General features: G+C 33.0%; 3 protein-coding genes across 3 annotated transcripts; all 3 read left to right on the top strand.

Moving 5' to 3' along the window:
- The first annotated feature begins 986 nt into the window (after window positions 1-986).
- Window positions 987-4,346, top strand: Tsp_01841 (histone H1.M6.2). Its single transcript, XM_003377607.1, has 12 exons — window positions 987-995; window positions 1,063-1,792; window positions 1,963-2,034; window positions 2,088-2,179; window positions 2,360-2,386; window positions 2,442-2,474; window positions 2,827-2,862; window positions 3,294-3,332; window positions 3,536-3,577; window positions 3,725-3,775; window positions 3,975-4,022; window positions 4,197-4,346. Exons 1-12 carry the CDS (start codon window positions 987-989, stop codon window positions 4,344-4,346), a joined length of 1,329 nt encoding a protein of 442 aa, XP_003377655.1.
- A 2,333-nt stretch (window positions 4,347-6,679) lies between these two features.
- Window positions 6,680-21,979, top strand: Tsp_01842 (putative myosin head). The gene is made up of 35 exons (XM_003377606.1): window positions 6,680-7,033; window positions 10,994-11,150; window positions 11,211-11,238; window positions 11,308-11,425; window positions 11,563-11,655; window positions 11,992-12,154; window positions 12,629-12,747; window positions 13,787-14,110; window positions 14,203-14,482; window positions 14,549-14,730; window positions 14,819-14,940; window positions 15,101-15,170; window positions 15,229-15,389; window positions 15,466-15,574; window positions 15,673-15,804; window positions 15,880-16,100; window positions 16,174-16,315; window positions 16,355-16,471; window positions 16,597-16,745; window positions 17,063-17,207; window positions 17,348-17,449; window positions 17,522-17,839; window positions 17,910-18,167; window positions 18,243-18,404; window positions 18,501-18,668; window positions 18,740-18,865; window positions 18,937-19,149; window positions 19,228-19,389; window positions 19,504-19,721; window positions 19,847-20,179; window positions 20,244-20,352; window positions 20,458-20,600; window positions 20,880-20,996; window positions 21,038-21,183; window positions 21,948-21,979. Exons 1-35 carry the CDS (start codon window positions 6,680-6,682, stop codon window positions 21,977-21,979), a joined length of 5,793 nt encoding a protein of 1,930 aa, XP_003377654.1.
- An 802-nt stretch (window positions 21,980-22,781) lies between these two features.
- Tsp_01843 (putative shikimate kinase) lies at window positions 22,782-23,373 on the top strand. The gene is made up of 2 exons (XM_003377605.1): window positions 22,782-22,989; window positions 23,303-23,373. Exons 1-2 carry the CDS (start codon window positions 22,782-22,784, stop codon window positions 23,371-23,373), a joined length of 279 nt encoding a protein of 92 aa, XP_003377653.1.
- The last annotated feature ends 4,309 nt before the right edge of the window (window positions 23,374-27,682 follow it).

Genomic DNA, 27,682 nt, shown 5'->3' with positions numbered 1-27,682 from the left:
CATTTGTAACCCGGAAATTAAAAGTGTTGCTAGAACATTCCAGATTTTTCAAACAGATTATTCAGTATTCTGACATTACACCCGGAAGTTAACATCCAATCTTGATAAATTTCAACAGNCAACAAATTTATTTACAAACAGTCAGAGCAGACTTGTATATCAGGAGGAAAATCGGTAATGGACCGAAAAAGAAACAAGGAAGAAGATAAGAATGCTCCTGGTCAGCGCATATTTATATAAGTTTTTTATTTCATTGTATTCTATTATTTAGTTTTTTCCTTTTTCGTTGTTTCCACTTTGTTAGTGCCGTTCACTGTTGTTTTTTACTATTGTTGTTAGTGCTGTTGGCTAGTGAAAAATAAAAATCACTATTTAACTTATTTTTTGTATTGTTTTTTCTGAATTATTACTATCGCATTTGATATAACGTCACTTTGGTACAATAAAATATAGAATAATGATAAAAATTATTTTCGGGAATGCTGATCACGAAAAAGTATAAACTTCACCACAAATAATATATTTAAATAAACAAAATTTCAATGAATGACGAAACTTCAAACAGACAATAAAATTTTGGAACAATAAATATTTCCATTTTTTATGTTACGTCACTATTATTAAAGTTACGTAATCCTAAATGGAATATTTGAACCAATGAAATGAAAAAATATTACAGCTAATCACAACTGAAGAGTTTGAATCAATGAGCAATTAGACAAGGAAAACCAATAAGACAACGACTTGCCGGCCCAATAAAATAGCGCGGTCAACGACCAATAAGAGTAACGTGGGACCGAGTAGTACCAAACCTTTATTTTAAACTTAGAAAAGTTTAAATTTAAACAATTTTGAAATAAGAAGCTGATACTTATTTTTAAAAATTTAACTACAATCATTTTTGTCTTTGTGTTTTCGTTGGTCGGCGGGAGATGTCTCATTTTCCAACAACCATTAAAGCGATACTGTTTCTGGTAAGAATGACAATGGATTTGGTAAGATTTATTTAACTACTTAGTCTTTTTCATTTAATGCTTTGTTAAAAGTAATTAATTTATTTAGAATGTGCATTGTGGACTGTTAGTGCTTTCTGCACTGATGTTGCTTAATGGATGCCTTGCTGATGATCATTATTGTCCACATAACATGGACGCTTCCATCAGTGGGTTTTATGAGAAAGGAAGATGCGTGGTTTTAAGAAAGAGGGAAATGGCAAAAAGTATTCATTCTATGACTTACATCGATGCGTGGAGAGACTGCTACGAAGCATATCATGACAGTTACATCCATCCTTTTCAAATTTCCGTGAGCAGGCAAATCACTAAATATGATGTTTTTATACCTGAAACTCTGGAATATCATGGTTTTGAAAAAATAAAAGATGTTGATGACCTGGATGTTGTCTTGAACGGTTATCGAGTTATTGAAATAATTCCTGCAAGAGAAAATAAATCAGTTGTTTCACGGATTAAACTTGCATATGGAATGGATAACGTTAAATACATAGACATTGGTGTACATGATGATAACTGGATGGAAGAAAACACCTTTAAATTAAGTTTATCACGAGATGCAAAATACGCAGTTCAAGCATTTCCTAAAGTTCCTCTATGTTTGGTATTTCCTAAAGACTATGTCCATCTTTTCTCAATAAAATGGAATGCTCAAGAGTTGTATGACTGCAGTACAATAAACAAGTTTAACAGATACTTTTGCTCAACTGAACCGTTGAAAGAATGTTACGTAGAGATTGGTGGTGTTGAAAAGAGTTGTGTTTGCGCACCTGGAGGTGGTAAGTACTTTTCAGAATTTAGCATTTGTCAGTTCATAAATATTCTGATTACATACTGATTTTTATGCATAGTTGAAAGAAATTATCATTTCATTGTGCTTTTGCAGTATCTCACTAATTTATAATTAATTATGATCATAATTATGGAAACCCAATTATTTTTACTTTAGACAGAATTCCGTGTGCAAAAGTAAAGTGTAAACAAGGTGAAACTTATGTATTTGCAAAGGATACCTGTGAAAGTAGGTGAAAAGGAAGTTTTCATTTATTGATCTCAATTTAAAAAGTGTTTTAGTACTGCCTCCTAAAAAAGCCCGTGATATTTCACAGAACAGATTGTTAAAATTTTATTTCTTGAATGTTGGCATCCCAGCTGCTTGTGCAATAGTTTTTCTAACGATACTTTCTGCCGGTCTGTTATGTGTAAGTGGATTGTTCTCTGCCAATTTAAATGCATTAATTTCATTTAAATACTGTGTGATGAATGAATTAAATTTCAAGAAATTTAATATTTTTTCACTCATTCAAATAGCTGAATTCAATTAATAATAGCACTGTTTGTTTTAGGAAAGAACGGTAACTAAACGAACTTTGGTAAGTTTGAAATTATAATTATTTGCCGACTTTTAAATAATTTTGTCAATTTTAGAAAGTGGTACCTATAGCAAACCTGCAGCAATCGGTAGGACATCAAATTTATTACCCGTATTATCTAATCTTCAAAATTGTGTTTCATCTTTTTCGACAGAAATTCTCTTTACACCTTTGTACCATAGCAATCCCTTAATTTTTTTAAATTTTATAATTATTTTGACATTCAACTTGTAGAAAATTTTTACTAGAAATTTTAAACAGTATTTCAATTTAGCAAAATACATCCTAAGATTTTCCCATACATTTACTATTATTTTGCTCATTATTCATTAATTGATTCTGCTAGTAATTTTATTAATTAAGCTGATCAGAAATTTCAGTAATTTAAAAACAATAAAATTAAATCGAATGAAATGTTTAATATATCATTTATTTAATAGGTTACCGCCTTTGTCGATGACCACAACGTATCAAAGGTATGTATTCTTTTTAAAATTACTATCTTTTCAATATTTACCTTAAATTAATAAGATATGAAACCTACGTTTTGCAGTGTATAAAAGTTAAAACTAAATCACACAAGGTCAATACGCATTGACATGCTATGTGTAAATTCATTTTTCATAAAAATGGATTATTTAATGCAGTATAGAGTACATGATTTAATAAGTTCAGATTCACGTTCAAGATTTTCTTTAATTTAAATCAAAATAAGTATTTTGAAGCGTTATTAAAAGTTTAATCCATAAATGTAATGTAAAAGTTTAACAAATTGAAAATCAAAAATGATATAGATATTAAACAGAATAAAAGTCTTTGAACTGCTGTGTTCTGTATTCCCAAATTATTTATAAAACCTTAGATTGAAAAAAAATTATATGAAAATTTTTTAAATATTTTAATTTAGACCCAGAAAAAGAGTGAAGTTTCGGAGCGTTCGGTAGCGGTATGTATAAAATTATCACAGACATTTCATTATGCATTTAAATGCTAAGAGTCATATACAAAAATACATTGTTTTTTATAAATATTAAATTACTGTGCTTATAAATAAAACTTGTTTTATAATAAATAAAAATTAATAAATATATACTATCTAAATAAGAAAACTGCGCTGCAGCTGAAACTGCTTAATTGTTATTTTTTTAGCGTTCTGTGAAGTCGAAAAAGAAACCACCGAAGAAATCAAAAGTTTGTTCATTTTTCTTTTACCAAATAATATTCTAAAAAACCGCTGTTAAAATAATATAATATGAAGTGCACTTTGGAATATATTTTGATAAAAAATTGAAGTTAGTTGGAATAATTTACAAGAGAGAATAAAAAACACTGTTTTAGACCAAAACGCCTCCACCTGAGACTAAAGAAACAACGATGGGTTCCTTGATGGTATGCTGATAACATAAATTTTCATGCATGAAATTAAATTAAATTAAATATAAACTTATTAGATTTATTAGACTTATTATAATTTGCACAGGAAGCTAATAAGTTTTATAGAAAATACAAAAACACTTTTAAAAAAATATATTCATTCAAAGAATGAGCATGTGTTTACATACTGAAATTTTATTTATATTCAATTTAGCTCCAAACAACGCCTGAAATAAAGCCCAGCGCTGCAAAGAAACCTAAGGTATTGCATTTCACTTAATTTTTGTATTTCATTACAAGTAATAAATGAAGTTGTGAATGAAATATACTGATTCAGGAATATTTACATTAATTTTTAATAAAAACAACGATGAAATTGTAAAGACATACTCTTATTCACATTAAAATAAATTTAATTTAAATTTATTGTATTTAGAAGCCGCCGCTGAAATTGCGTTTCGCCGGCAAGAAGGGTCCTTCCATAAAGAAGGGTCCTTCCATAAAGAAGGGCCCTTCGATAAAGAAGGGTTCTTCCATAAAGAAGGGCCCTTCGATAAAGAAGGGTTCTTCCATAAAGAAGCCGTGAAAGTTTTTTCCACACTGACTTCCACCTAAAGTTACTGACGGTGTTATCACCCATTCATTACCATTCATCCATCTTTATTATTCAACCATTATTACTATTTAACCATGGCATTAATTTCAATTTAATTGACACTTATTGTATTTTATTCAATTATGACTAATTTTTTTAAATAAAATTTTAACAAAAATTCTTTATTCCAACTTCACTATAACAAGTGTATAAATTAAGAACACATACTTTCAAATGACAGACATATGAAATCAATGTTCAGTATTATTTTCCATGCACAACTGTTCCAATCGAATATGCTTATGTTATTGCTAAATGAACCATTATAACGTAAAATGCTATGAAGTAATTTTTTAAAATTAATTTCTTATCACTTTTTGCAACATTCACATAACACAAATTCCATTGCTGAAAACAATGAAGATGAAAAACTGAGCTGTGGGATTGGAGAAAAACAGTTGCTCAGAATATACAATGTCAAAATGGAAATTTGTAACATTTAATAAAAATATTTAAAAGCAAAAGTAAAATATTATTTTTAGAAACACTGGTTAACAAGTTTTAGAATGAAATACAATTGGCAAGAAACTAGCAATAACATATTCATATATTTGGCATCTAATAAGGTTAAAATAAACAGTAATATTGCATGTAGTTTGTCATATAAACAAACCAAAGTATCTGTTCGCGGCTAGTTCTAAAATGCTTCTTTTTCAGTAGTGTTCAAAATTTCCACTCTAATAAATATTGTGAGATAAGGAAGAAATTTTTAGATGACTGTATTGTTTAAAAAATGCATGTTCTTAATATTGCTACTTATACAAAATATTTCAAATTGCATTGCATACATTTACCTGATAACAGCGATCAATAAGTTATTAGAAAGCCATCGATAATTAACAGCACTTTTTTCAGTAAAGAAATTCTATATACAATGCAATCCATCTTTTATTTTAATAAATTTAAGAAAATTTTGATCAGGATAAAAATCATTTACACTTGTGCTGCAAAGAATGAACATAACTTTTTCGCCATTTCCATACAGTATTTTTATATATCAGTAATAAATGCAGTTAAAAATGAAAGAAAAATAAAATTATGCATTACTTTTCAAAGGAACCAGATAAATCATAAATATAACATAAAATTCAATTAAATTTGACATAAATCATACTAATTAACTCTACCTAATCATATTATATTACAGGTACTGTAGTAAATTACTTATTATATATTGTAATTTTCAAAATTTTTTCATTCAAGATTTCACGGTTAATTCTAAATTCATACTGTAAAGATGGGCAAGGAAAGTAAAGTATTACTGTCAATGAGTGAATAATATTTTGAAACAAATTTTCACCAAAAAATGGTGAATTATTTAAAAAATCCGTTGTAGGTATACTGAAAAAAGGAATTGCGTGAATTTTGTCGTGCAAATTTTTCGATTGTGATTTTTGTTAATTTTCCATATTTTGATAATGATAAAAAAGAAAAGAAAACTTTATTTTAAAATAACCAGATTGAGTGAAATTTTTTATTAGAGCATTGAAAAAAGTACAAATGTTGGTATGAAAGATCAAAATTACTCGAACGTACTCACCTTGCACTTGTTTGCTACAGTGAATAGTAGATTGATGAAAATTTGAAATAAACTGTAAGTGCAAATTATAATTTTATCAGCAAATTAACACTGAATTTATTTACTTATTTATTTATTTATTGCAATGGAATGGAATATAAATGTAAAAAATTTATTTTCTTTTGAAACGATCCCTGCATCTGTAAAATAGAATCGTTCAATTTTCTGACAGTTCAGATTCAGTTTGAAACGCAAGCCCATTCAATTCCACTTTTGTAAATTTTTAATAATAATTTTTTTTCGTAAAATTGGGAAAATTATTAAAGTTTTTTTGAATATTATTTTATCGGTGGTTTGATTTTTCATTTTTGAAATGCAGGTTAGTTGGTATAGAAAGTTCAACAGTTTTAATGAGGTCACGCAACAGAGCGGCGCGGCTAATCGCAGTTGACCGTCTGCGTGTGCGTTGGTTGTTCGGTTTTTGTTGTCGACTTGCTATTTTTGCACTTTATTCCAGTAAATTCTTGCGGCGGTTGTTTGTTGTTAGGTTTTTTTACCGTCTGAGTAATTTTCCCAATTGCGCGCTTACTTCTCATATATTCATTTTTTTCCACCGCCCCTAGCTTAGAGAATCTGTTATTTTTTTACTTGGACTTTGTGTTTTTTGTTTTGAATAATCCTTAAAAAAGTGTTTTCATTGATTAGCTGAGTGTTGTTGTTGTTGTTGTTGTGATCCGTGAAAACAATGAACGACCGGTGGCGTCAGTTGTGCCCTGAAGAAGATTTGAAATATTTGGTCGCGTCTCAGGACGGTCGGGAGGAGCAAATTTTGCAGCCAGAATGGGGTCGCCAACGAATGGTCTGGGTGCCACACGAGACTGCGGGATTTGTTGCTGCGCGTATTGTGGAAGAGAAAGGCGACATGGTGGTGGTGGAAATTGTCGATACTGGGAAAAAGTTGGAAATCAGTGAAGAGATGGTCGAAAAGATGAACCCTCCGAAGTATGAAAAAGTCCCCGACATGGCCGACCTTACTTGTTTGAACGAAGCGTGCGTTTTGCATAATTTGAAAGCCCGCTATTATAGCGGAATGATTTATGTAAGTATAATCTTTCTTTTTTACTTCGAAATGCACTTTGATTTGGTTTTCTTTTGTCCTTAATTCGTATTGAATAGATTAGTTTTGAAGCTATTGATTTCGAATGAAAATTTCCCCTTTACTCAGGGGTCATTTGGCTTTTGGCCGAATCTCTCGCGGTTTAGCATTCTTCAGTCATCATCAGCATCAGAGAGAAAGAGAGAGAGAGAGCATCATCATCTTGAAACCAGTTTAAACATTTTCGGCTTGCCCGGCCGGGCGTCTTGTTCAAGACGATCCAACCGGCTAACCTTGACTGGCTTCGATCCCCCGGTGTTTGTGCCACAGTTTTCATTTGACTATATGTTTACCAAACTTAAAACTGACGGCTTCACCTACACTCTTAGCTGTGAAGAGAGAGAAAAAAAAATCCTTTTCACAAATTGAATTCTATAATGTGTATCTTTCTATTCAACGCCCCCTTTTGTTCATTCAATGTTCACAAATTAATTGATCAATCATCATCATCATCTGTCTTTTTTTCTTCTTTTTTCTCAATTCTCATTTACAATTTTGTCACATTCATTCATTCATTCATTGCTGGAAAGCTTTTTCAACGAATTTTTTCTTAAATAAATTTCTCTTCTCAATTAGGTCATTTCTATTTTGCCTTTACAGTAGCTGTTATGGAACGAAGGTGTAAAATTGCTTTTTCCACTTATAAATGTATAGATATGCAACTTGTGAGGGGTTGTTATTATACTTTTTTTCTTTTTTTTTGAGAATTAATGTGATGGAAAAGAGAAACAAATAGAAATGAAATCATTGACAAAACACAATTGTTGCAACAATGGCAAAAGGTTTTTTGCTTTTGCAGTTGCTTGTGCGTGTGCACGCTAGCCTATTATGAGGAATTTCTTTCGGTGTGACAAGTACGCGTTGTTGTTGTTGTTGATCAGGGCCAGCAGTTTTGTTTGCTTTCACTGATGGAAGGGAGGCGTGATTGCTAAACAAAAAATTTATCATCCATCTTGTCTAGGGCTATTTATCTATTTTGAATTTCAACGTCTAGGCACACCGCTTACAATGGCGCAGTCTAGCATTAGAATGCTGTTTTTTTTTCTTTTGTAAATTTCACTAGAAAGATATTTTTTTTTCATTGATGACAACAAATTCACCATATATTAAACATCTTTGACGTATAATCTGTGGGCATTTGTTTTATAAATTATTTCAAAAGTGCATCCATGATGGAATGAGAAAAATGATTTAGGATTGTCGTTAGCTTAGAATTGGACTTTTTTTTCTTCAAATGAAGCCAACAAACTGATAGAAATTACCGACCATTAGTCACATGAAATATTTGAAATTAATCTTACTCTACTGTTTGTTTCTTCTCAGAACGTAGTTGTTAATAATGCAGATGTGGATGATTACTTATATAAAATAATACCATTATTAGAATTAAATGATATATATTGAACAGCTTTCAACTTGTAAAAAATATCCATCTTTATTTTGTTTGTTCGTTGGATTATTTTTATCTGTAAGTACTGAATGTCAAAAAAATATTTATTTTTGCCATTAACTTTTGGCATTAAGCATTTGTTTATTATTGATTATCAATGAAGAAGAATTTCGACATTGCGTCTCTTAGCACAACTAATTTGCAAAATTAATCGATAATTTACAGTTTATTTTTCAAATTATTTTTTATTTATTAAACAGCATACTTTTTATAAGTTTTAATTGATTATCTCTAGTGGCTGTATTTGATACTTGAAGCAACTGCTTGACATCAGTATTCCAAAATGTGCTTTGTGTTTTTAGTTTAAGTTTTTACAACGAACATCTGTTGCACGTTGATGTCTACTGTAATTGTTCTGTTCTCCAGTCAAAGATGAGTAATATACATTTGCGTACAGCAGTTGTCATTTTATTTTGAATTTTTTATACTTTAACTCATTGCAATTTGATAAGTAAATTCTGATAAGCTGAGAGATAAAGATCATTGCATTTTGCATTACTGTCCAAATGGAAAGATTTCTATTATAACACAGTTTATTATTTTTCACAATTGAAATGTTTATTCACTTCATTTCTGTTTCTATAACTTTAATCGATGTGTTTATATTTATTTTCAACACAAAAATTTTATAATCATTATGTTAAACATTGTTGAATGTTAACGTTTCATTTAATATACGTATTATTATGGACAAATTATAAATATAGATCTAGCAGGAAATATATTTTTAAAGAATCGATTGAAATGAACAATTGAGATGGGTTTATTGTGAATCTTTATTGAGGAGCCGTTTCAAATTAGCAGTTTCGCTTAGCAGAAAGTAGTCATTTTTTTCGGAATTGAATGAGTCGCCGTCGACTACGAGGTGTGGGAATTTGGCACAGTCAAAAACTTTCAAGGAAGGAAGTTATCATTAAAGTTGCAAGTATTCTGATACGGTTGTTAGAGATATCGTTGAATACCCATTTTAAATCCTTTTTTTTCTGAAATGAAAAATTTTGAAACGTTTTCACATTCACTTAGTTGTCATTTGGAAAGGATTTGATGGTGAATTGTTGCAAAACAAATTTCTAATCAATAATTATTGCGGTGCTAAAATATCCCCTATTGCAGTATTTGTATTATGCATTCATTTTTGTTTTTGTTGCAAACCCAAATTGCATAATAATATTAAATTTTTATCAGAATATATTTTCACCGTAATTTGATTTAATTAACAAATATTTGTTGGTGTTGTGAATAGACTTTTGACAAAGTTGATAATTTCAAGTTTGTAGAGTAAAATAAATTCAGTAATTGTATTTCCATTTGCTTTTCTCATTTCGCATACTGTATCTATTTTTGGGTGGAATTTTTGACCCACATGCTTTTTTATCTCAGTAACAGCAGTGTACGGAGATGTTATCTGGTTGCGTTCTCTGAACGCCTTTGTGTTCGGTTATGTCTGAGAAATCAGGTCAAAAATTGTTCTCCAAAACGGATGCATTTTTCGCGCCTTTTCGCTTGGAATATTTTATAATTGAAAATAGTGTTGAAGCAAATATTTGTTATTTGAAATTGTTCTGATCCGACTGGTCGGTTTGTGGAAGGGCGTGGGAGGTGGAGTTTTGAACTGATTGTTCTTTCACGTCGGTGTGGGAACTTTGTCAAGCAGCTTGGAACTTTTCAGGTGTTGCTTAGCTATTTGCATAGTGTATGATCGTTGGTTTTGTTTGAAATTGCTGATCAAGTGAAAATGCAGCATTTATAAGTTAAACAAAACCATGTGCAAATTCTGTTTAAGCTGTATTATAAGTTTGTTTAATGAACAACAAACGCATCATGGTGAAAGCAAAATGAAGGAAATTAACAAATAACAGTAATAACACGAAACGAACTCTGAAGAATAAGATTTATAAAGTTTTTCAAACTAAAACTGAAAAAAGGTGGACGGATCAATTGATTTAAAAAAAAGTATATATATTGTGAAAATTTTGCAGAAAGACAGGTTTCAACGTTTATTGAACAACTTCGTAAAATTGTGAAGTTCATGATAAACGATGGAGGGATGTTGCTGATGAATTTGTTTCTAGAAGCATGCCTCAATATTAAGAAGTGTATGTTTATTAAGAAGGCGTTTGATAATTTTGCAAATCATTTTGCAAACATTTATCATTTTATGTGAAATAGGTTGTCGTTTTTCATTTATAAAGGCAAATTTAATCAATAGATTTATACGAATGTTTAGAATTGTTCAACATTTCGCTTCATTAAATGTAAATTTTTGTTACTGAAAAAGAATAACAATATAAAATTTGAAAATGTATCTGTCGTTTATTTTATTTTTTTTTGAAAATTGAAAACAACAATATTTACGATATTTGTTTATATAATTTAAAATATCTGTAGTAGTTTTAAATTTAATTGTCTTATCACAAGTAATAATAGCACAATTTTATTTGTTTTTGATTTAGACCTATTCGGGATTGTTTTGTGTAGTTATTAATCCATATGAAAAACTTCCAATTTATACGGAAGCTATTATTGAAATGTACAAGGGGCAGAAAAGGCACGAGGTACCGCCCCATGTATTTGCCATTGCGGATACTGCTTACCGAAACATGCTGCAAGGTGAGCGAATTTGTAATAAAATTTCATCTAATCTATTCAAACATTTTTTTATTTTTTTAGAGCGCGATGATCAGTCTATATTGTGCACGTAAGCGAGGAAAAGACTGAAAAAGTGGTTTTTCTCTTCTTCTAAAATTGCATAATTTTGTATTTTCAGTGGCGAATCTGGTGCTGGTAAAACGGAGAATACCAAGAAAGTTATACAATATCTTACTTATGTAGCTGGAACTAGTCGTACACCAAAATGTGGAACTTCACAGGCAGTTAATACCCGAGTGATTATTTATTTTAAATTAGTCGACTTGTTTCATTTGATTTATTTGATTTTTTTAAATTGAAGCTGTATTTTATATATGAATATTTTATATATTTTATATATGAAATTTATATGTGGTTGTAATTCTTTTTTTAGGGAGAATTGGAACAGCAGCTTCTCCAAGCGAATCCTATTCTTGAGGCATTCGGAAATGCCAAGACTGTAAAAAATGACAACAGTTCACGATTTGTAAGTAAATGCGTTGACTTTTATTAGACACAGTTAACAATTTTCTGTTAATTTTGAAAGAAAACCTTTAATCTTTAACATTATTTGTACATATTGGAGAATATGGTATAGAGCATTTGAGATAATTTAATTCGAATAGCAGTTGTTGAATGGAGCTTGTTGTTGTTTTCTACTTTATAATTTGCAATTTTGAAAAAATATATGTATATTTATTGGAATTTTTGCTGAGTTTTTATTTTTTTTAGAATGAAATTGGGATTGCTTTGTTGAGTTTGTTGTATATTTCATGCGCACAGATTTATTGGAATATAATTTGCAATTGCTTTTTATTTTCAGGGGAAATTTATTCGAATTAATTTCGACATGTCAGGTTTTATTTGTGGTGCAAACATCGAGAGTTATCTTTTGGAAAAGTCGCGTGCAAATCGACAAGCGAAAGATGAACGCAGTTTTCACATCTTTTATCAATTTCTCCAAGGAACTACTGAAGAAGAGAAAAGTAAAAAGGATTTTTATTTTAATTTAATTTTTTTTAATTTGGAAAACAAAAAATGTTTTTTTTTCTTTCAGAAGCATTTGTATTAAACAAAGTTGACCAGTATCGTTTTTTGGCGAACGGGTACATAGCCCTGCCTGGTGTAGACGATGCAGCGGAGTTTCACAATACTGTTCGTTCTATGCGAATAATGAATTTTTTGGATGATGAAATCTCAGGTTTTATTTTTTTTAATTGAATCTCTTTTTAATTTTAAATATTTCATGTGTTTTTTTCTTTGATGTTATTGTAGCTATTTTACGGGTGGTTTCTGCTGTGTTGCATTTCGGAAACTTGGAATTTATTCAAGACAAGAAATCTGACCAAGCAATGCTGCCTGATGATACCGGTAAATGGATGATTTATTTTTGTTTTTTAATTCTTTTCAAATTATCTCTTGTTGTGCAAAATTTTGACAACTTTGGCTTGGTTTTTCAGTGTATCAGAAAGTGTGCCGTTTGCTTGGCTTGTCCGTTTCTGAATTAAGCAAAGCATTGATTCGTCCTAGAATAAAAGTTGGTCGTGATTATGTGCACAAATCTCAAAGCAAGGAACAAGTGCGTTGTGTGTTTGTTGTTGAGTTTTGGTTTTTTTTTACTTTTCATGTATTTTCTGCTACAGCACAATTTTTCCATTCATTCACGCTTGACAAAATAAGTTAGAGCGTGTTTTAATACGTTCTTGTTAATATTGTGATTGATGTTCACCTCGGGGGAGCTGGGGTCAACGGACCTGTGTGTCCATGTATCTTTGTCCAGAGGTCACTGCATCAACTTGTCAAATCTGCAAGACGAACTTTCGATAGCGATTTCATTTACCATTGCTACTTTGGGCATTTTGTGATGGTCAGCAGAATTTTTAGCAGCTTCTTTTGACATAGAATTTGACAGCAAGCGGCCAGTGTGATGACCTGCACTTTTGCTTGCACATGGACACGAAATTATTCAATATATGCAGAATATAATTTTACGATATCTCATTTGAGATTATTCAAGTTTTCATTAACAATTTATAAATGTATAAAGTATATTATGCATATGTAATGAATGGTTTTTCGAATGAAAAATTTTCAAAAAATTTTTAATGATGCAGTATTAAAAGCAGTTGGGGAACAGTATTTTATTTCGTCAATCGTAATTTCATTTTATTGCAATTGATAGAAACGAAAAATTTCACAGGATTTTTTTTCACACATGGCTGATTGAGCTATATGTTTTTTTTTGTATATTTTTAAATGCATTACTATGTATGTATTTTCACATATATAAATTTTATTTATTTATTAATAAAGGCTGAGAATAATATAGTTCGTAAATTTATAAAATGAGGAATTTTACTTTGCACTTTGCAGTCGAGGTTTTCAGTTATTCTGTTTTTTTCGCATTATTTTAATGCTATTTAAAGCATTAAGTTGTAAAATAAGTGTTTTTTTGTTTTTTGTCCATTTTTATCCCATTCCAATGTATGTAGAATTTGTGAATGCATATTAGAACTGATCTCTTTTTTGCCTAGGTCATTTTTTTTGTTAGATATTAATGTTTTTTAAAATATGTATTTTTGTAATATAAATTTTTTTTGCATTTGTCGTGTTTTTAGGCTGAATTTTCTGTGGAAGCGATATCTAAAGCGTGCTACGAGCGTCTGTTCAAATGGCTTGTTCACCGGATTAACAAGTCGCTGGATCGCACAAAGCGGCAGAGCGCATCTTTTATCGGCATACTTGATATAGCAGGATTCGAGATTTTTAATTTAAACAGCTTTGAGCAGCTGTGTATCAACTATACGAATGAAAAGTTGCAGCAACTATTCAATCACACGATGTTCATTTTGGAACAGGAAGAATATCAGAAAGAAGGTATCGACTGGCAATTTATCGACTTTGGGCTTGATTTGCAACCGACTATTGATTTGATTGAAAAGGTAATTTAAATTGTTATTTTTATTAAACTGACCGAATTTGGGTGAAATTTACTCCCTTGAAAAATGAACGTTTGATGTTATTTTTTTTTCAGCCGATGGGTATATTGTCACTTTTGGACGAGGATTGTTGGTTTCCCAAGGCAACGGACAAAAGTTACACTGAAAAGCTGAAAGCTAATCACAGCAAGCATCCAAAGTTCATCATTCCGGACTTCAAAGCGGCTTCAGATTTTGCTTTGCTGCATTACGCCGGCCGTGTTGATTATTCAACTAAACAGTGGTTGATGAAAAACATGGATCCGTTAAACGAAAATGTTGTCGCACTGTTGCAGAATTCTTCGGATCCGTTTGTCGTTAGCATTTGGAAAGATGGTATATATATATATATGTATATGGTTTTCCCATTTTATTAAAATTTGTCATTTGTTTTGTTTGCAGCCGAATTTGCCGGCATCGGTGCCACAGAAGTCAACGAAACCACGTTTGGAGTTCGAACGAAAAAGGGAATGTTTCGAACAGTTAGTCAATTGTACAAAGAGCAGCTGAACCGTTTGATGGGATTGTTGCGCAATTCTACTCCTCATTTTGTGCGATGTATTATTCCAAATTATGAGAAAAAAGTAAATTGCACTTGCCAATAAGAAAAAAAAACAGTCGATAAAATTATATTGATGAAATGATCAATTTTTCTTTTCTTATTCAACACAGAATGGAAAGCTTGATGCGATGCTTGTTCTTGAGCAGTTGCGATGCAACGGTGTGCTGGAAGGTATTCGCATATGCCGTGCTGGTTTTCCAAATAGAATTCCTTTTCAAGAATTTCGTCACAGGTACGTACAGTTGGTTTGCTTCTGTTTTTCTAACTTATGAATAAAGAAGCCAGAATAAATTTGGCTTGAATCACGTGAATTTTTGACCGTCCTGTGATAATATGCATGTTGACATGCAATAAGTGACAATCATTATTATTTTTTTTCTTTTTACTTTTAGATATGAAATTCTATGCCCAAATGTTATATCTAGAGGTTTTATGGATGGGAAAGAGGCTGTTAAGAAAATGGTTATATTTTACCGTAAACGAATTTTTTTTCCAAGATTGATAATCCAACTTTTTATAGGTGGATTATTTGGACTTGGAGCCTGTGCTTTACAGAATTGGACAGTCGAAGATCTTCTTCAGAGCTGGCATATTAGCAGAACTGGAAGATGAGCGGGATAGGCAGCTGTCTGGTTTGATTGCCAAATTTCAGGCTATTTGTCGAGGTGTTTTATCAAGGAGGTATAAAATACACGACGATGAATGAATGAGATTTTTTTCAAAAATTCCATTAGCACATTTGTTGTTGTTGTTGTAGGTATTATCACAAACGCGTTCAGCAGTTTAATGCTATTCGCGTAATTCAACGAAACGGTTTGGCTTACTTGAAGCTGCGCCACTGGAAATGGTGGCGCCTTTTTACAAAGGTGTTTTCTTGTTTATTTTTTGCATTTGTTCAGTTTTTTCGTTTTACATTTTTTTAATATCTGCAATACAATAGCTTTTTTTTGTTATTCTACCTTAGGTAAAACCTTTGTTGCAAGTGACCAATCAAGAAGAACGACTGCAACACAAAGAGGAAGAACTGCAAAGATTGAAAGATCACATGCAAAGACAGGATGTGGATATTAGAGAGCTGGAGAAGAAGCTGCAACAGGTATGTGGATAAAGTGAAATGAATTTTGTGATGTTGCGTATAAATTGAAATGTGAAATTTGTGCATTCGTTCTAGCTCATCGAAGAGAAAGCGGTTCTTGTGGAACAACTGCAAGCGGAGACCGAAGCTTGTGTAGAAGCGGACGACGCTCGTCTACGTATCTTACAGAAGAAAAACGAGCTTGAGGAGCATGTGAACGAATTAACAGCTCGCCTCGAAGAAGAAGAAGAGAAAATTCAGAACGCATTCACCGAAAAGAAGCGCTTCATGATGAACATAAGTGATTTGGAAAATCAGTGCGTAGAGAGTTGATTTTTGTTTGGGTTTTTTTTTCTGTTTTGCTGTTTTGACATTTATTTTTTTTGTCAGGCTTGAATGCGAAGAAGCTTCTCGTCAGAAATTGGAATTGGAAAAAACTCAAATTGAAAATAAACTGAAAAAGGCAGAAGAAGCACTGGCAGTTTTAGATGATTCTCATTCCAAGGTATACGCGTATAAATTTTACATGTATGTAGGTAATTTTTTGTTTTTTTAACATACGCAATTGCAGTTACTTAAAGAGAAAAAATATGCCGAAGAAAGATGCGCAGATGTATCGAAGAAATTGTCTGAAGAAGAAGATCGAAGCAAAAGTTTGCAAAAATTGAAAGTGAAATACGAAACACAGGTGGTGGAGCACGAGGAGAGTTTAACTAAAGAACGTCAGGCATGTGTTTTTTTTTTGCTTTTCTTGTTTCTTTGGTGTCTGTCTGTTTTGTGTTTCTTGATTATTATTGCATTTTTTTGTTGTAGGCTCGTTGTGACATTGAAAAATTGAAGCGCAAGCTCGAAGCGGAAGTCAATGATCTGAAGGATCATTTATCTGAAAAAAGGCATCTGTTGGACGAGCTGCAGCAACAGCTCGCTCGTCGTGAAGAGGAGCTTGCTCACGCGTTAGCTAAGTAAGTACACTGTATTTATGTTGTTGTTGTTATTGTGATGGTATTTTTTTACCAAGCTATTTTTTTAAAATAAATGTATTAATATTAAACGAGAATTAATTTTAATAAATGTTGTGATTTTTGTTATTATTATTATTATGGGAATATTATATAGAATAGAGGAAAAGTGATGCAGAATTTTTGTGACTATAATTCAGTGAGAGGTGATGGATCATCGTAGTGAGAGGTGTATATTTAAAATAATATTTATGTAGTTTCTTGAACAAAATTCGAAAAACGAATTTTTCTTTAATTAATTAATTTATTTGCGACTTCAGAGTTGATGAAGAAAATGCCAGCAAGCAGAATTTTGCGAAGCGGTTACGCGAATATGAAAGTCAAGTCAACGAATTGCAAGAGGATTTAGAGTCGGAGAAAGTATTGCGTGTGAAAGCGGAAAAACAGAAGCGAGATTTAGCCGGGGTACGTATGATAATTGAATATTTTTTTTCCAATTCAGCAAAATTTTTTCATTACCAGTGTTGTTGCAAAGAGTTGCAGTTGTCATGTGCGCAAGTTTTTTTTACAGTATTATCTTTTCATATTGTCCATCTTGTTTTCAGGAATTGGAATCGCTCAAGGCAGAATTGGAGGAGACGCACGATCACTCGACTATCCAGCAAGAATTGCGCACAAAACGCGAAGAAGAAGTTGCACATTTGAAAGTGAGGCTTAGCTCTAGTTTTGACGATTTGCTTGCTGTGCATATGTTAGGGGCGTGATTTTTCAAATTTCAGAAAATGCTCGAGGAAGAAGCAACATTAAGGGAACAGCTTCTTCAAGAGAACAAACAAAAATATATGATGCAGATTGAGGCTATCAGCGATACGGTGGAACAATTGAGAAAAGGTAAACAACAAGCGGAGAAGACGAAATCCGTTTTGGAAAGCGAAGTGGCTGGTCTGACGGCGGATTTGAACAACGCGCAAATGGCTAAACAAGAATCTGACAGGCGTCGCAAGCAGGTCGAAGCGCAGTTGATGGAAGCAAACGGTCGTCTTGGCGATTTGGAGCGCTTGAAGGCGGAAAATTCGGATCAGTTGGCCAAATACCAGGTGGGTTGGGTTTTTTTTCTATTCTTGAATTGTGTGGTTAATTAATTTAAAGTTTATTTTTTGTTTTTAGACCGAATTGGAAAATGCCCAGAAAGCAGCAGAAGATGCTGAAACGAAGTTAACTTCAGCGACGAAAGAGCTTGCTTTGGTGCAATTGCAGTCGGCTGAACTGCAAGATTTATTGCAAGAAGAGACTCGTGCGAAATTGTTGTTGCAGAACAAACTTCGAAATTTGGAAAACGACTGTTCTCTGGTTAAAGAGCAAAAAGAAGAATTGGAGGAAAGCAAACAGAACGCTGAAAAAACTATACAAGCATTGCAGTTGCAGGTGCAGATCTTTTTTATTTTTGCTTTTAGCTTGTTTTTTTTTTGTTTTGCAGTGTTGTTTTTCTTTTTGTTACAGATGGTTGAATTGAAGAAGAAGAACGAAGAAGTTTCTGTTGAAATTATGGAAGAAGCCAAGAAGAAGGCGCAGAAAGAAATTGAAATTGTGCAGAAAAAATTGCAAGAAGTTATGGTGGAAAAAGATCGCGTCGAACGGTCGAAGAAAAAAATACAACAAGAAGTAGGTTCAATTGTGACGAATTTGTTTATTATATTGTATTTGAGTCATTTGTGTGTAATTGAAAAAAAAGCATTTTTGAATTTTGTCAATTTTTAGGTTGAAGATTTGAAAGTGGAATTTGAAAATTTGAAAGCTTCTCACAGTGAGATGGAGAAGAAGCAGCGCAAATTTGATCAGCAGCTTGCCGACGAGAGGTCCCATTCGGCAAAGTTGAATTGCGAATTGGACGTCGCTACGCAGGATATTCGTGAACGTGAAACAAAAGTAAATTTACTTTTTTTCTTTCTGTTTTGCTGCTGTGCTGTTTTCGTTTTCTCGCACTTTTCAAATTTTAGATTTTGTCACTTACGAAAGAGTTGGAAGAGCTGCGCGAGCAGTTGTCCGAAGCTGACCGTGTGAAACGGTGCATGCAACTCGAGCTGAACGATTTCATTTCGTCCAAAGACAATGCTGGAAAAAATGTAAAATCCCAAACGCGCAAAAAAATATATACCTGTAGAAATTTTTCTTTTGCTCATATCCACGAATTTAGGTTCACGAATTGGAAAAGGCGATTCGTGCTCTCGACGATACGGTGGCATCGCAAAAAATTCACATTACCGAACTGGAAGATGCTTTGCAATTGACGGAAGACGCGAGGCTTCGTCTCGAAGTTAATCTTCAAGCTCTGCGCACAGAGCACGAGCGTACTTTGCAGACGAAAGAATCGGATGCTAACGAGAAGCGCAAGCAGCTTCTCAAGCAGGTTTTATGCTTGTTTTTTTGCAATTTGAGTTGAAATTTAATTGAAAATGTATGAATTGTTGTGATTTAATTTTATTAGATTTCCGAATTGGAAGAAGAGCTTGAATCGGAGCGTCACGTCAAAACTACCGCTTTGAACAACAAGCGGAAGCTGGAAGTGCAATTGCGCGAGCTGGAGGTTCAACTGGAAGCTTCAAATCGTGTTAAAGAAGACAGCGGAAAACAGCTTAAAAAGATTATGGTGAGAACATTAAATAATAAATACATCTTTGATAGAATTAGTGGTGGTGGTTATTGTTCTTCCTTTTGCTTTCTAAAATTAATTGCTCTTTAATTCTGGCGTTGGATTGTTTAGCAACAGTGGAAGGAAGTGTGTCGTGAATTGGAAGAAACTCGCCAGTTGCGAGATGATGGTTTGGCCACAATTCGAGAACTTGAAAAGCGTATTCGTACCGCTGAATCGGATGCAGCGGCTGCGCAATCTCAACTGGAAAGCGCTGTCTCTGCACGCAAAGTAGCTGAATCAGAACGTGATGAGCTGTTCGATCAGTTGCATGAAGTCAATGCTAGAGGGTAAATAAATAAATAAATAATGCACATATACACAGAGAGAGAGAGAAAAAAAAATAGGGAGGGAATTCGTAGAGGTATTTTTCTCTATTATTGTAATTGTTATTTGGAATAATTTTCATTTGCAGAGCATTGGCTACGGAAGAACGGCGACGATTCGAAGAGAAAATACGTGCTCTGGAAGAAGAATTGGAAGATGAGGGGAGTAGCTTGGAACTGTCGAACGAAAAGTTGCGCAAAGCTCACATGCAACTGGACCATTTGTCGTCTGAATTGGCGTCGGAAAAGGCGAATTCCAACAACCTGGAAAGTGTCCGAGATACATTGGAACGTGCCAACCGTGAACTTAAAGAAAAATTGGTCGCTCTGGAAACAGGGCAAAGGAACAAAATTAAAACGCTCACTTCGGCGTTGGAGCTGAAAATAGCCGATTTGGAAAGCAAATTGAGCACTGAAAGCAGGTTAGCGTGCGTTATTTATTATGCAGTGTTTTTTTTTTGCTCAAAATTTTTCTTTTCCCTCTAGTGAACGGGCTGTTATGAGTCGCGTTTTGAAAAAAACAGAAAGACGGTTCGCCGATTTGAGTGCTCAAGTGGACGAAGATAGGCGTCAGTTCGAACAGCTGAAAGACGAGGTGGATTTTTTGGCAGTTATTATCATATGATTTCATTTCAGTTTTTGTTTTGTTTATTTATTTATTTATTTTTAGCGAGAACAAAATTTAAATCGAATAAAGCAGATGAAAAGACAGCTTGCTGAAAATGACGATGAAATAGCGAAAATGCACACTAAATGTCGAAAAGCTGTGCGAGATGTTGAAGAACTTACAATTGCCAACGAAGCATTATTGAAGGAAAATTCGAATCTTCGAAGTCGATTAAGGTTAGTAAATATAAATGTTATAAATTTTTCGATTCCATTCAATTTATAATCATTTTTTTATTTTTTGAACAATTATATACACATATGTATGAAGCATTTTCTAATAATATGATTTGTGGATGGATATTGGTGCTTTTGTAATGATAATTTTTATAAATTTAGATATCGAGGTAGTATTTGAAATTTATTTATTTTTCGGAAAATTATTTTTTTCTTGTGTGTTAATTAATATTGAGAAAGTTTTTTAATGACTGATGATGATGTGAAATTGTTTTGCAGCATGCTGATTAGTGTTGCAGTCAGGTTTGCATTATGTTTTTTTTATTCAGTTAATAATTTGGACGCAAAAGTTGTTCAAAATGAGAATAGAAATTATTATGGATATTTTAATTTAATGTATGTGTAACATTTGTATTAATCGTTTCAAAACTATTTAGACGAGTCCCTGATCAGTCGATCAAGCCTGCTGCGTATGGTTTCCGTGGTTCGGGCATGTTGAACCGAACAGGTTCCACCGACCTGCTTGACATGTCCGATGGTTCTCTGGCATCACGCGAAGGTTCTCTTCCTGATGAATCAGTTCGTAAGTAGCAGTTTTATTATACAATTGTCGCTGTGTTGATTTTATTGCGTTGTATTTTTTTAGAACCGTTACCGTCGAATGGTAATGCCAGCGACAGTGGTAGTAAATTCGAATGATCCGGTCAAATTATTTAAAAATTGCGTATCTGGTCTCGGTGCGCTGTCGGCAGTTCATTGTCAACTGAATTTTTAAATTTACTATTTCCCATTTTATTATTCTGTCCATTTTGCAATATGTACGGCATCAATATGCCTGATCCAAGGAGATTGCAGATTGTTGTCATTTTGCCACATTGCTATGCCTTTTTGTTATAATATTGTTTTTTCCTGGAATCCAGAGCGACCGGCAGTGTTTATAAAGAACAAATTTATTTATTTAATTAATTAATATGTATATTTATTTATTAATTTATCATGTGTAAATTCAAACTGTGATACATACATACATATATATATATATATACTTGTTGAGAAAATACGTTCGATTCATCATCTCTTTGCCTTAATAACAATTAACGTCAATTTTATGCTGGATAACGTTCAACTCCAACCCCTCGGCGTATAATTTTTCCATTTACGGCCATTTTGTATTAAAAAGCCAATCAAAATTGATCTTAATTTTCTTTTTTCATTTGCTTATTCTTGATTTGCTTTTTTCTTTTCGTTTTTAAATTTTCTCCATGTAGAAGTTGGAAAATATGTACAGAGTATTATTATAGTTTATGTTGTTTTGTTTATATAAAGTTTTATTTATAATAACTACAGCAGTGTATGCAGCAGCTAATTTGCGGACTTAGCAACTGTTGGTTGCAGCAACGACAGTGGTGAATGGTGGTGGTTGTGTGATGTTTGTCGGTGTGCTTAGTTGATGCTGACGGCAGTGGCTGGCAGTTTCTGAACCTCTGCTAATCCGCCACAGCTTGGCGGATTTAATAATTTCGTTCTTTTTTTTCAAATCACTTTTTTTGTTTTCCCACTGACTTTTATTATGGTAATGAATTATCGTTCACTCTGATAAGATGTCGATTACGTTGAGACGAAGAAAATGTATTTGAAACAGTCGACTTGACTGAGCAATGACTTTCTGATTGGGGATTGATGAGGATTGATTTAAAAATTGAAATTCACTTAAATTATGCGAAGGTTATTTAACTCTGAGTGAGATGTTTCACTGACCACAGAGGACGTCCGGTGACACCTGTCGTCGTTGCGTTCGCAGAGGAGCATCAGCATCAGATGTGAGGCGACGAGAAAGAGGCGGCGCTGTTGTGGCCATGAAGCATCGACTTTGACCAATGATTGGTTCGACATCGCAGTCGGCTATGCTTCTTGTTTAAAACAGTTGTCTACTTTTTGTCTGTGAACGCTGCTTTTCGCCCACGTTGTGCCTGCATGTATAAATAAATATAAGCACACACGTATAAATATGCCTATACATTGGTGGTGATATCCATTTTCCCGATTTCCAGCCGTATATATGTATATCTGTATAATTAAATAATTGAAAAGACGGCAGAAGAGAAAAATAAAGACGATGCATCTTTATTTATTTATAGTCTTTGTTTTGGTTGTCGAAGAAGAGAAAACATTGAAATTTAAATGGCGTTAACTTTTGACAGTTTGGCAGAAGATGGTGGTCGTCAACGTGCGATGAGTCTTCGTCTACCCGGCAGTGATGTGAACAGTTTCGGCGGCTGGTTTCCATCAGTTTCTTTGAACGCACTGAGACGTTTGTCTTCAACTGCTAGGAGTGAACAACTTTCAACTAGCTTGGAAAAACCAAGAAAACGCAGTCGGATCAGTCTAGGTACGAATGTATTTAATATGTTTTTCTTTTTTTAATTATTAATGCATGCATATGTATATATATATATATATATATATGAATATTTATTTTGATTGTTGTTATTACAATCCAGTTGTTTAATTGAATCAAACAATAACTTAAGGATTGAATATAGAATATAGAGATGTGTATAAACAAAAATTGTATAATTTTTTGATGCTTGTATGCTGTTGTGCAGTTGTGAAATGGTGTAAAATTTGAGCTTGGAAATCTGCCCTTAACTATGTGAAATGTAAGTAGGTGTAAGTTGAAATTGATTTTATTATTCTCACAGATGATAAGTCTAGGCCAGTAGTGGAAGAGCTAAACGCGCATTTGTGCAATCAGTGCACTCTGACTACCTAGGAAACGAATTGAAGACGATTTATTTAATTTGTATTTTTTAAAGGGGAAAAAACAAGAATTTATCTTCACATCTATACATACAATGAAACTGATATCAGTAATGGAATTATTGAAAAATTTTGATTGTTTTCAATTTTTCTTGTTTTTTTTTTACAAATGCTTAACTTCTGTTCCACGTAACCGATGCGACTAATGTACATCGATTAATAATGCAGCAGTTCTTTCGTAGCAAACGAAAGGTACAATTTTTCTACACTGATTTTGGGAAATTACAAAAATCAAGCATGAAACAAAAATAATTAAATAAATAAATAAATGTTGATTTCAGTCGACCTGATGTACTAGAACTTCTCATTCTTCGGATGGATCTGTATTGATCAGTTTTTCACACTTCTGATTATAAGCTGCAGGGCCGTTGGCGGCAAATTTGCTTGACTTTCAAACAAGCATTCTTTGACATTCTCGTCAATTTCAAGCAGCTTTACCGTTCAAAGTCTAATGGCCAGCCACATTTGCGTTATATTTTACCTTCATACTGTTGTTCGATTGGAACAAGTCGATGGGAAAAATATTTAAAGCGACTTTTCACTTTGTCACAACAACAGCCAAAGCTCACAACGGCCGGCTGGTTTAATGGTGCTTGTTGTCAGTAATTGTGAAATGCTTCTTGGAACATCAAACGCACATGCCGAACGACGTGAACGCGCGCCATTATTATTCGCTTTGCAAAAAACATTTCACAAATTGCACGTGGGTCGGTGTCGTTGGCTGGGAACCATTTTGTCCACCAAATCAATCGAAATGAATTGCAATTTTTAAATTTGCAAAATTGCCTCTTTTTCAAAAAAGCACGCTTTATTCGGTGAAAGCACGAGGTGGAAGAGATGAATTTTGACTTTTTTCACTTTTCAATAATCGAATTTCATAATTGTTTCTTGTTCCGTTGTTCGAACTTTTTTCATCAGCTCAACTGTTGCGTAATTGAAATCAGTGCTGATAAAGTTGCTTGTCTTGAAACTGATTTCAGTTCGTCTTCTCACGGACAACAAGCAGCCTGTGTTGGTTAATTCTTTTAATTTGAACCAAACTGTGAATGACAAATAAAAAAAAACAAAAGCTAACACAAAAAAGCTTCTGAAGAATGAAGTTTTCTAGGTTTTTGAGTTTTGAGGGGTTTTTTCAAAGGAACGTACGTTGAAATAAAATAACTCTGACATTGAAGCATGTCTTATCATTGTCACAAGCAACGGCAAAAATAGCATGAATTGACTATTAAGCTGTTTTCTCACTCTTTCCCTGTTCAACACGGTTCCACGTGAGCAGCTTTGCTGAATTGTTCTCTCTCTCTCTTTTAGAAGAGGAAAGCATCACGATGCAAAAAAAATATCACCTCAACTTAGCTTGTTGGCTTTTTCTGTTTCAAACATCTGCATCAGCATCCATCCGCTCATCCAACTGACTGATAAACGATTGAGTTGATTGTTCGGGAAGGAGGCTTTTTTCTTCCCTTTGAACTGTTTGAAACTGATTCTTGATCTTACAGTGGAGAGGTTGGATTTTTTGCTTGCAATGATTTGAAGCAATGCTTTGAATTTTGGTTTTTTTTCCTATTTCATCGTGCAAAGCTTTACGGATGAAAATAAAATTCACCTTCATTGTACATTTGACAGAGCCAAATTAGTTGAATCATTTCGGTTTTTGTGTGCAATTCATCTAAAAGTGTGATCATGCTGTTTTTTCATATTAACCTGAACATCAGTTGTGCAACAATTTTTGTAAATTGCGAATCTGTTTTTTATTTTTCAAACTTATCATAAATACAAAAGGTCATTTTTATTTATCAAGAAAGGACAGATGAATAATAATAATAAATTATTATGGTTATTATTAGCAGTAGTAGTATTAAGTTGTATGGTGCGAGAAGTTGTGAATATTTGATTCGAATTCATGTGCAGTGCATCTGCTAATCAGTGTAAATGCGCACAGTTCTGTGAAGTTCGGCTGATTAATGAGCATTGAATACGAATTCATCAGGTTGGAATTTTCAACGTTTTTTGACGAATCAATTTTTGATAAAAAAGAAGAAATAGAAAAACAAATTGCTTTCACTTTCAGTTGTTCAATGGGTGAATGAGGAAATTTTAATTAACAAATCTTTCGGTAGTTTGATAAAAGATTTTTCACACAGAATAAATTTGCATTCTTTTTTTCACTGAGCACAGCGAAGTTAGGGACAATTTTCAATGAAGTAAAAATGTATACAAACGTAAATAATTGAATTGTCAAAAAATAACAAAGAATCGAAAAATTGACTTTTAAAATACACAATGCTTGCTTGTTATACTAGAATAAAATTGTTTATTTTCATCATTTTCTTTTTTTCTTTCCAATTTGACTTTATGCAAGATTGTTAAATTATATTGTGTAAAAGTATAGAATTCAATAAAATTTAACATGTATATATATTTATTTATTCATGAATGTGCAGTGAAAATCAGACAATCATATTCAACAAGTGCATATGTTGGAACTGGGGTTTGGATGTGTTAAGTTGGAAAGAGGCGTGCGTTCAGCTTAGCTGCTTAAGTTTTCCACTTGACAACCCCTAATCTCATAACGGTCTACCATATTCTTGTTCTTTATTTTTGTTTTTTTTATTTCTATTTTTATTCTTTGTGCCGCTCTGCTGATGGAACGAATAGTGCTTGATCATCTTGTTTAAATCCAAGCGACGAGCCGACAGATATTGAAGAATCAAAAAGCTAATTCCAAGCTTGCGGAATCAAGCATATTATGCAGTGGCTTAACTGACTGAATGCGGTGAAAACCGCCATCGATGTGGAAGGCGGAAGCAGCTTTTAATGTTTTTGTCACTTCTAATTAAAAACGGCTTTCGTTCATTTGTCATCGTAATGACCAACCTATTCGACTGTGTTATTGTGATAGATAGAGAGAGAGAGAAAATGACCACTGATATCGATTGACCCGACATGTATGTTTGTAACTTTATTTTTGGTTGGTCGCAGATTTAAAAAAGCAGCAACATAAATCAAAAATCAACAGAAAAAATATACAACAGGTGCACAAAAAATAGCATTGGCAAAGAAATTAAAATTCAGAAAGTGAATGAAAAATATGTAACAGTGCGGAGAACAAAAAACTGTTTTTTCATTTGTTGTTGTGTGAAGCTATCGACCTGCTTGCTTCATCCACCTCAGCTACCCAAATTAGTTAGCAGCTAGCTGAAGTAGCAGCAACAGTTGAAGCATCAGTCATCCTGGTTGCGATGATTGATATTGAAAGCTCGGCTGACCTGCTCGCGACGCACCCTTAATTCGACTTGCTCCAACTTCTGGGCGCTAATCCTTCCTACTTACTTGCATGCAGATTAGTTAGCCCAGACACTACGTCTACGGCAGGCAATCGGTTTGTTCGCTTCAGCAACAACAAAAAACAATTTCTCTGTTCGAAATTGAATGGAATTTTTTTTGTTTGCTTTATTATTTTATTAATTTTTAAAAGTCGATTTAAACAAACATTCCATTTTAAAATTTCACAGTCCAATCTCAATTGGCAGTGATGAAAAGTGTTGTAATTGCAATGGTTCGAGTGAAGATTTTGATTCAAATTTAACTTTTTCGGTTCAACGCTGAACGCGTCAACGGACAGATGCTTGCCAATTCTCAACGTTGTCCTTCCGTGCAGATGCAGTAATTTACTTTATGCAACTTTGATAATTTATTAGTTTGCTTTTTTTGCAAAAACAACTGTTGACATATCGGTAAACAGGTATGTGCTTGTGCGCATGTATGCATTGGCTTAACAAGTTGATTTTGACATCTTCTTTCTCAATATAGTTAATAATAATGTGAACTGATCTTTGAGCATGCCATGACATTTATGAGATAAAATGAGAGAGTTCAAAATGATTTTATTTTTCAAAGTCAGTCGCAAGTTAGCTTTGTCGTTCCATTTCAGATGTCAGCACACTGACAGCCTATAAAGAGAAAACAATATCCAAGCAATAATTATACATCAGTTTTGATAAAGAGGCAATTTTCTTGAGAATTGGTTATGTCGTGACTGTTGACGTCATTGTCCTTCACAGTGATGCTGCACAGTAGTGATGCACTATCGATTCTGAAATCAGAATAATCATTTTGCTTAATTGATCAGAACATCTGACATCAAAAATGAACGTCTATCTATATATTCATTTATTTTGTATTTTCATTTCATTTTTAATAAAATGAATTTTTGATTATTTCAATTCAAAAATATCGTAGTCGATGTAGTTGCAGTAGGATTT

Source organism: Trichinella spiralis (assembly GCF_000181795.1).
Source record: "Trichinella spiralis strain ISS 195 chromosome Unknown Scfld4, whole genome shotgun sequence".
Lineage (NCBI taxonomy): Eukaryota > Metazoa > Nematoda > Enoplea > Trichinellida > Trichinellidae > Trichinella > Trichinella spiralis.
The sequence above is the reverse complement of the archived record's forward strand: the minus strand, read 5'-3'. Positions and strand labels throughout refer to the sequence as shown.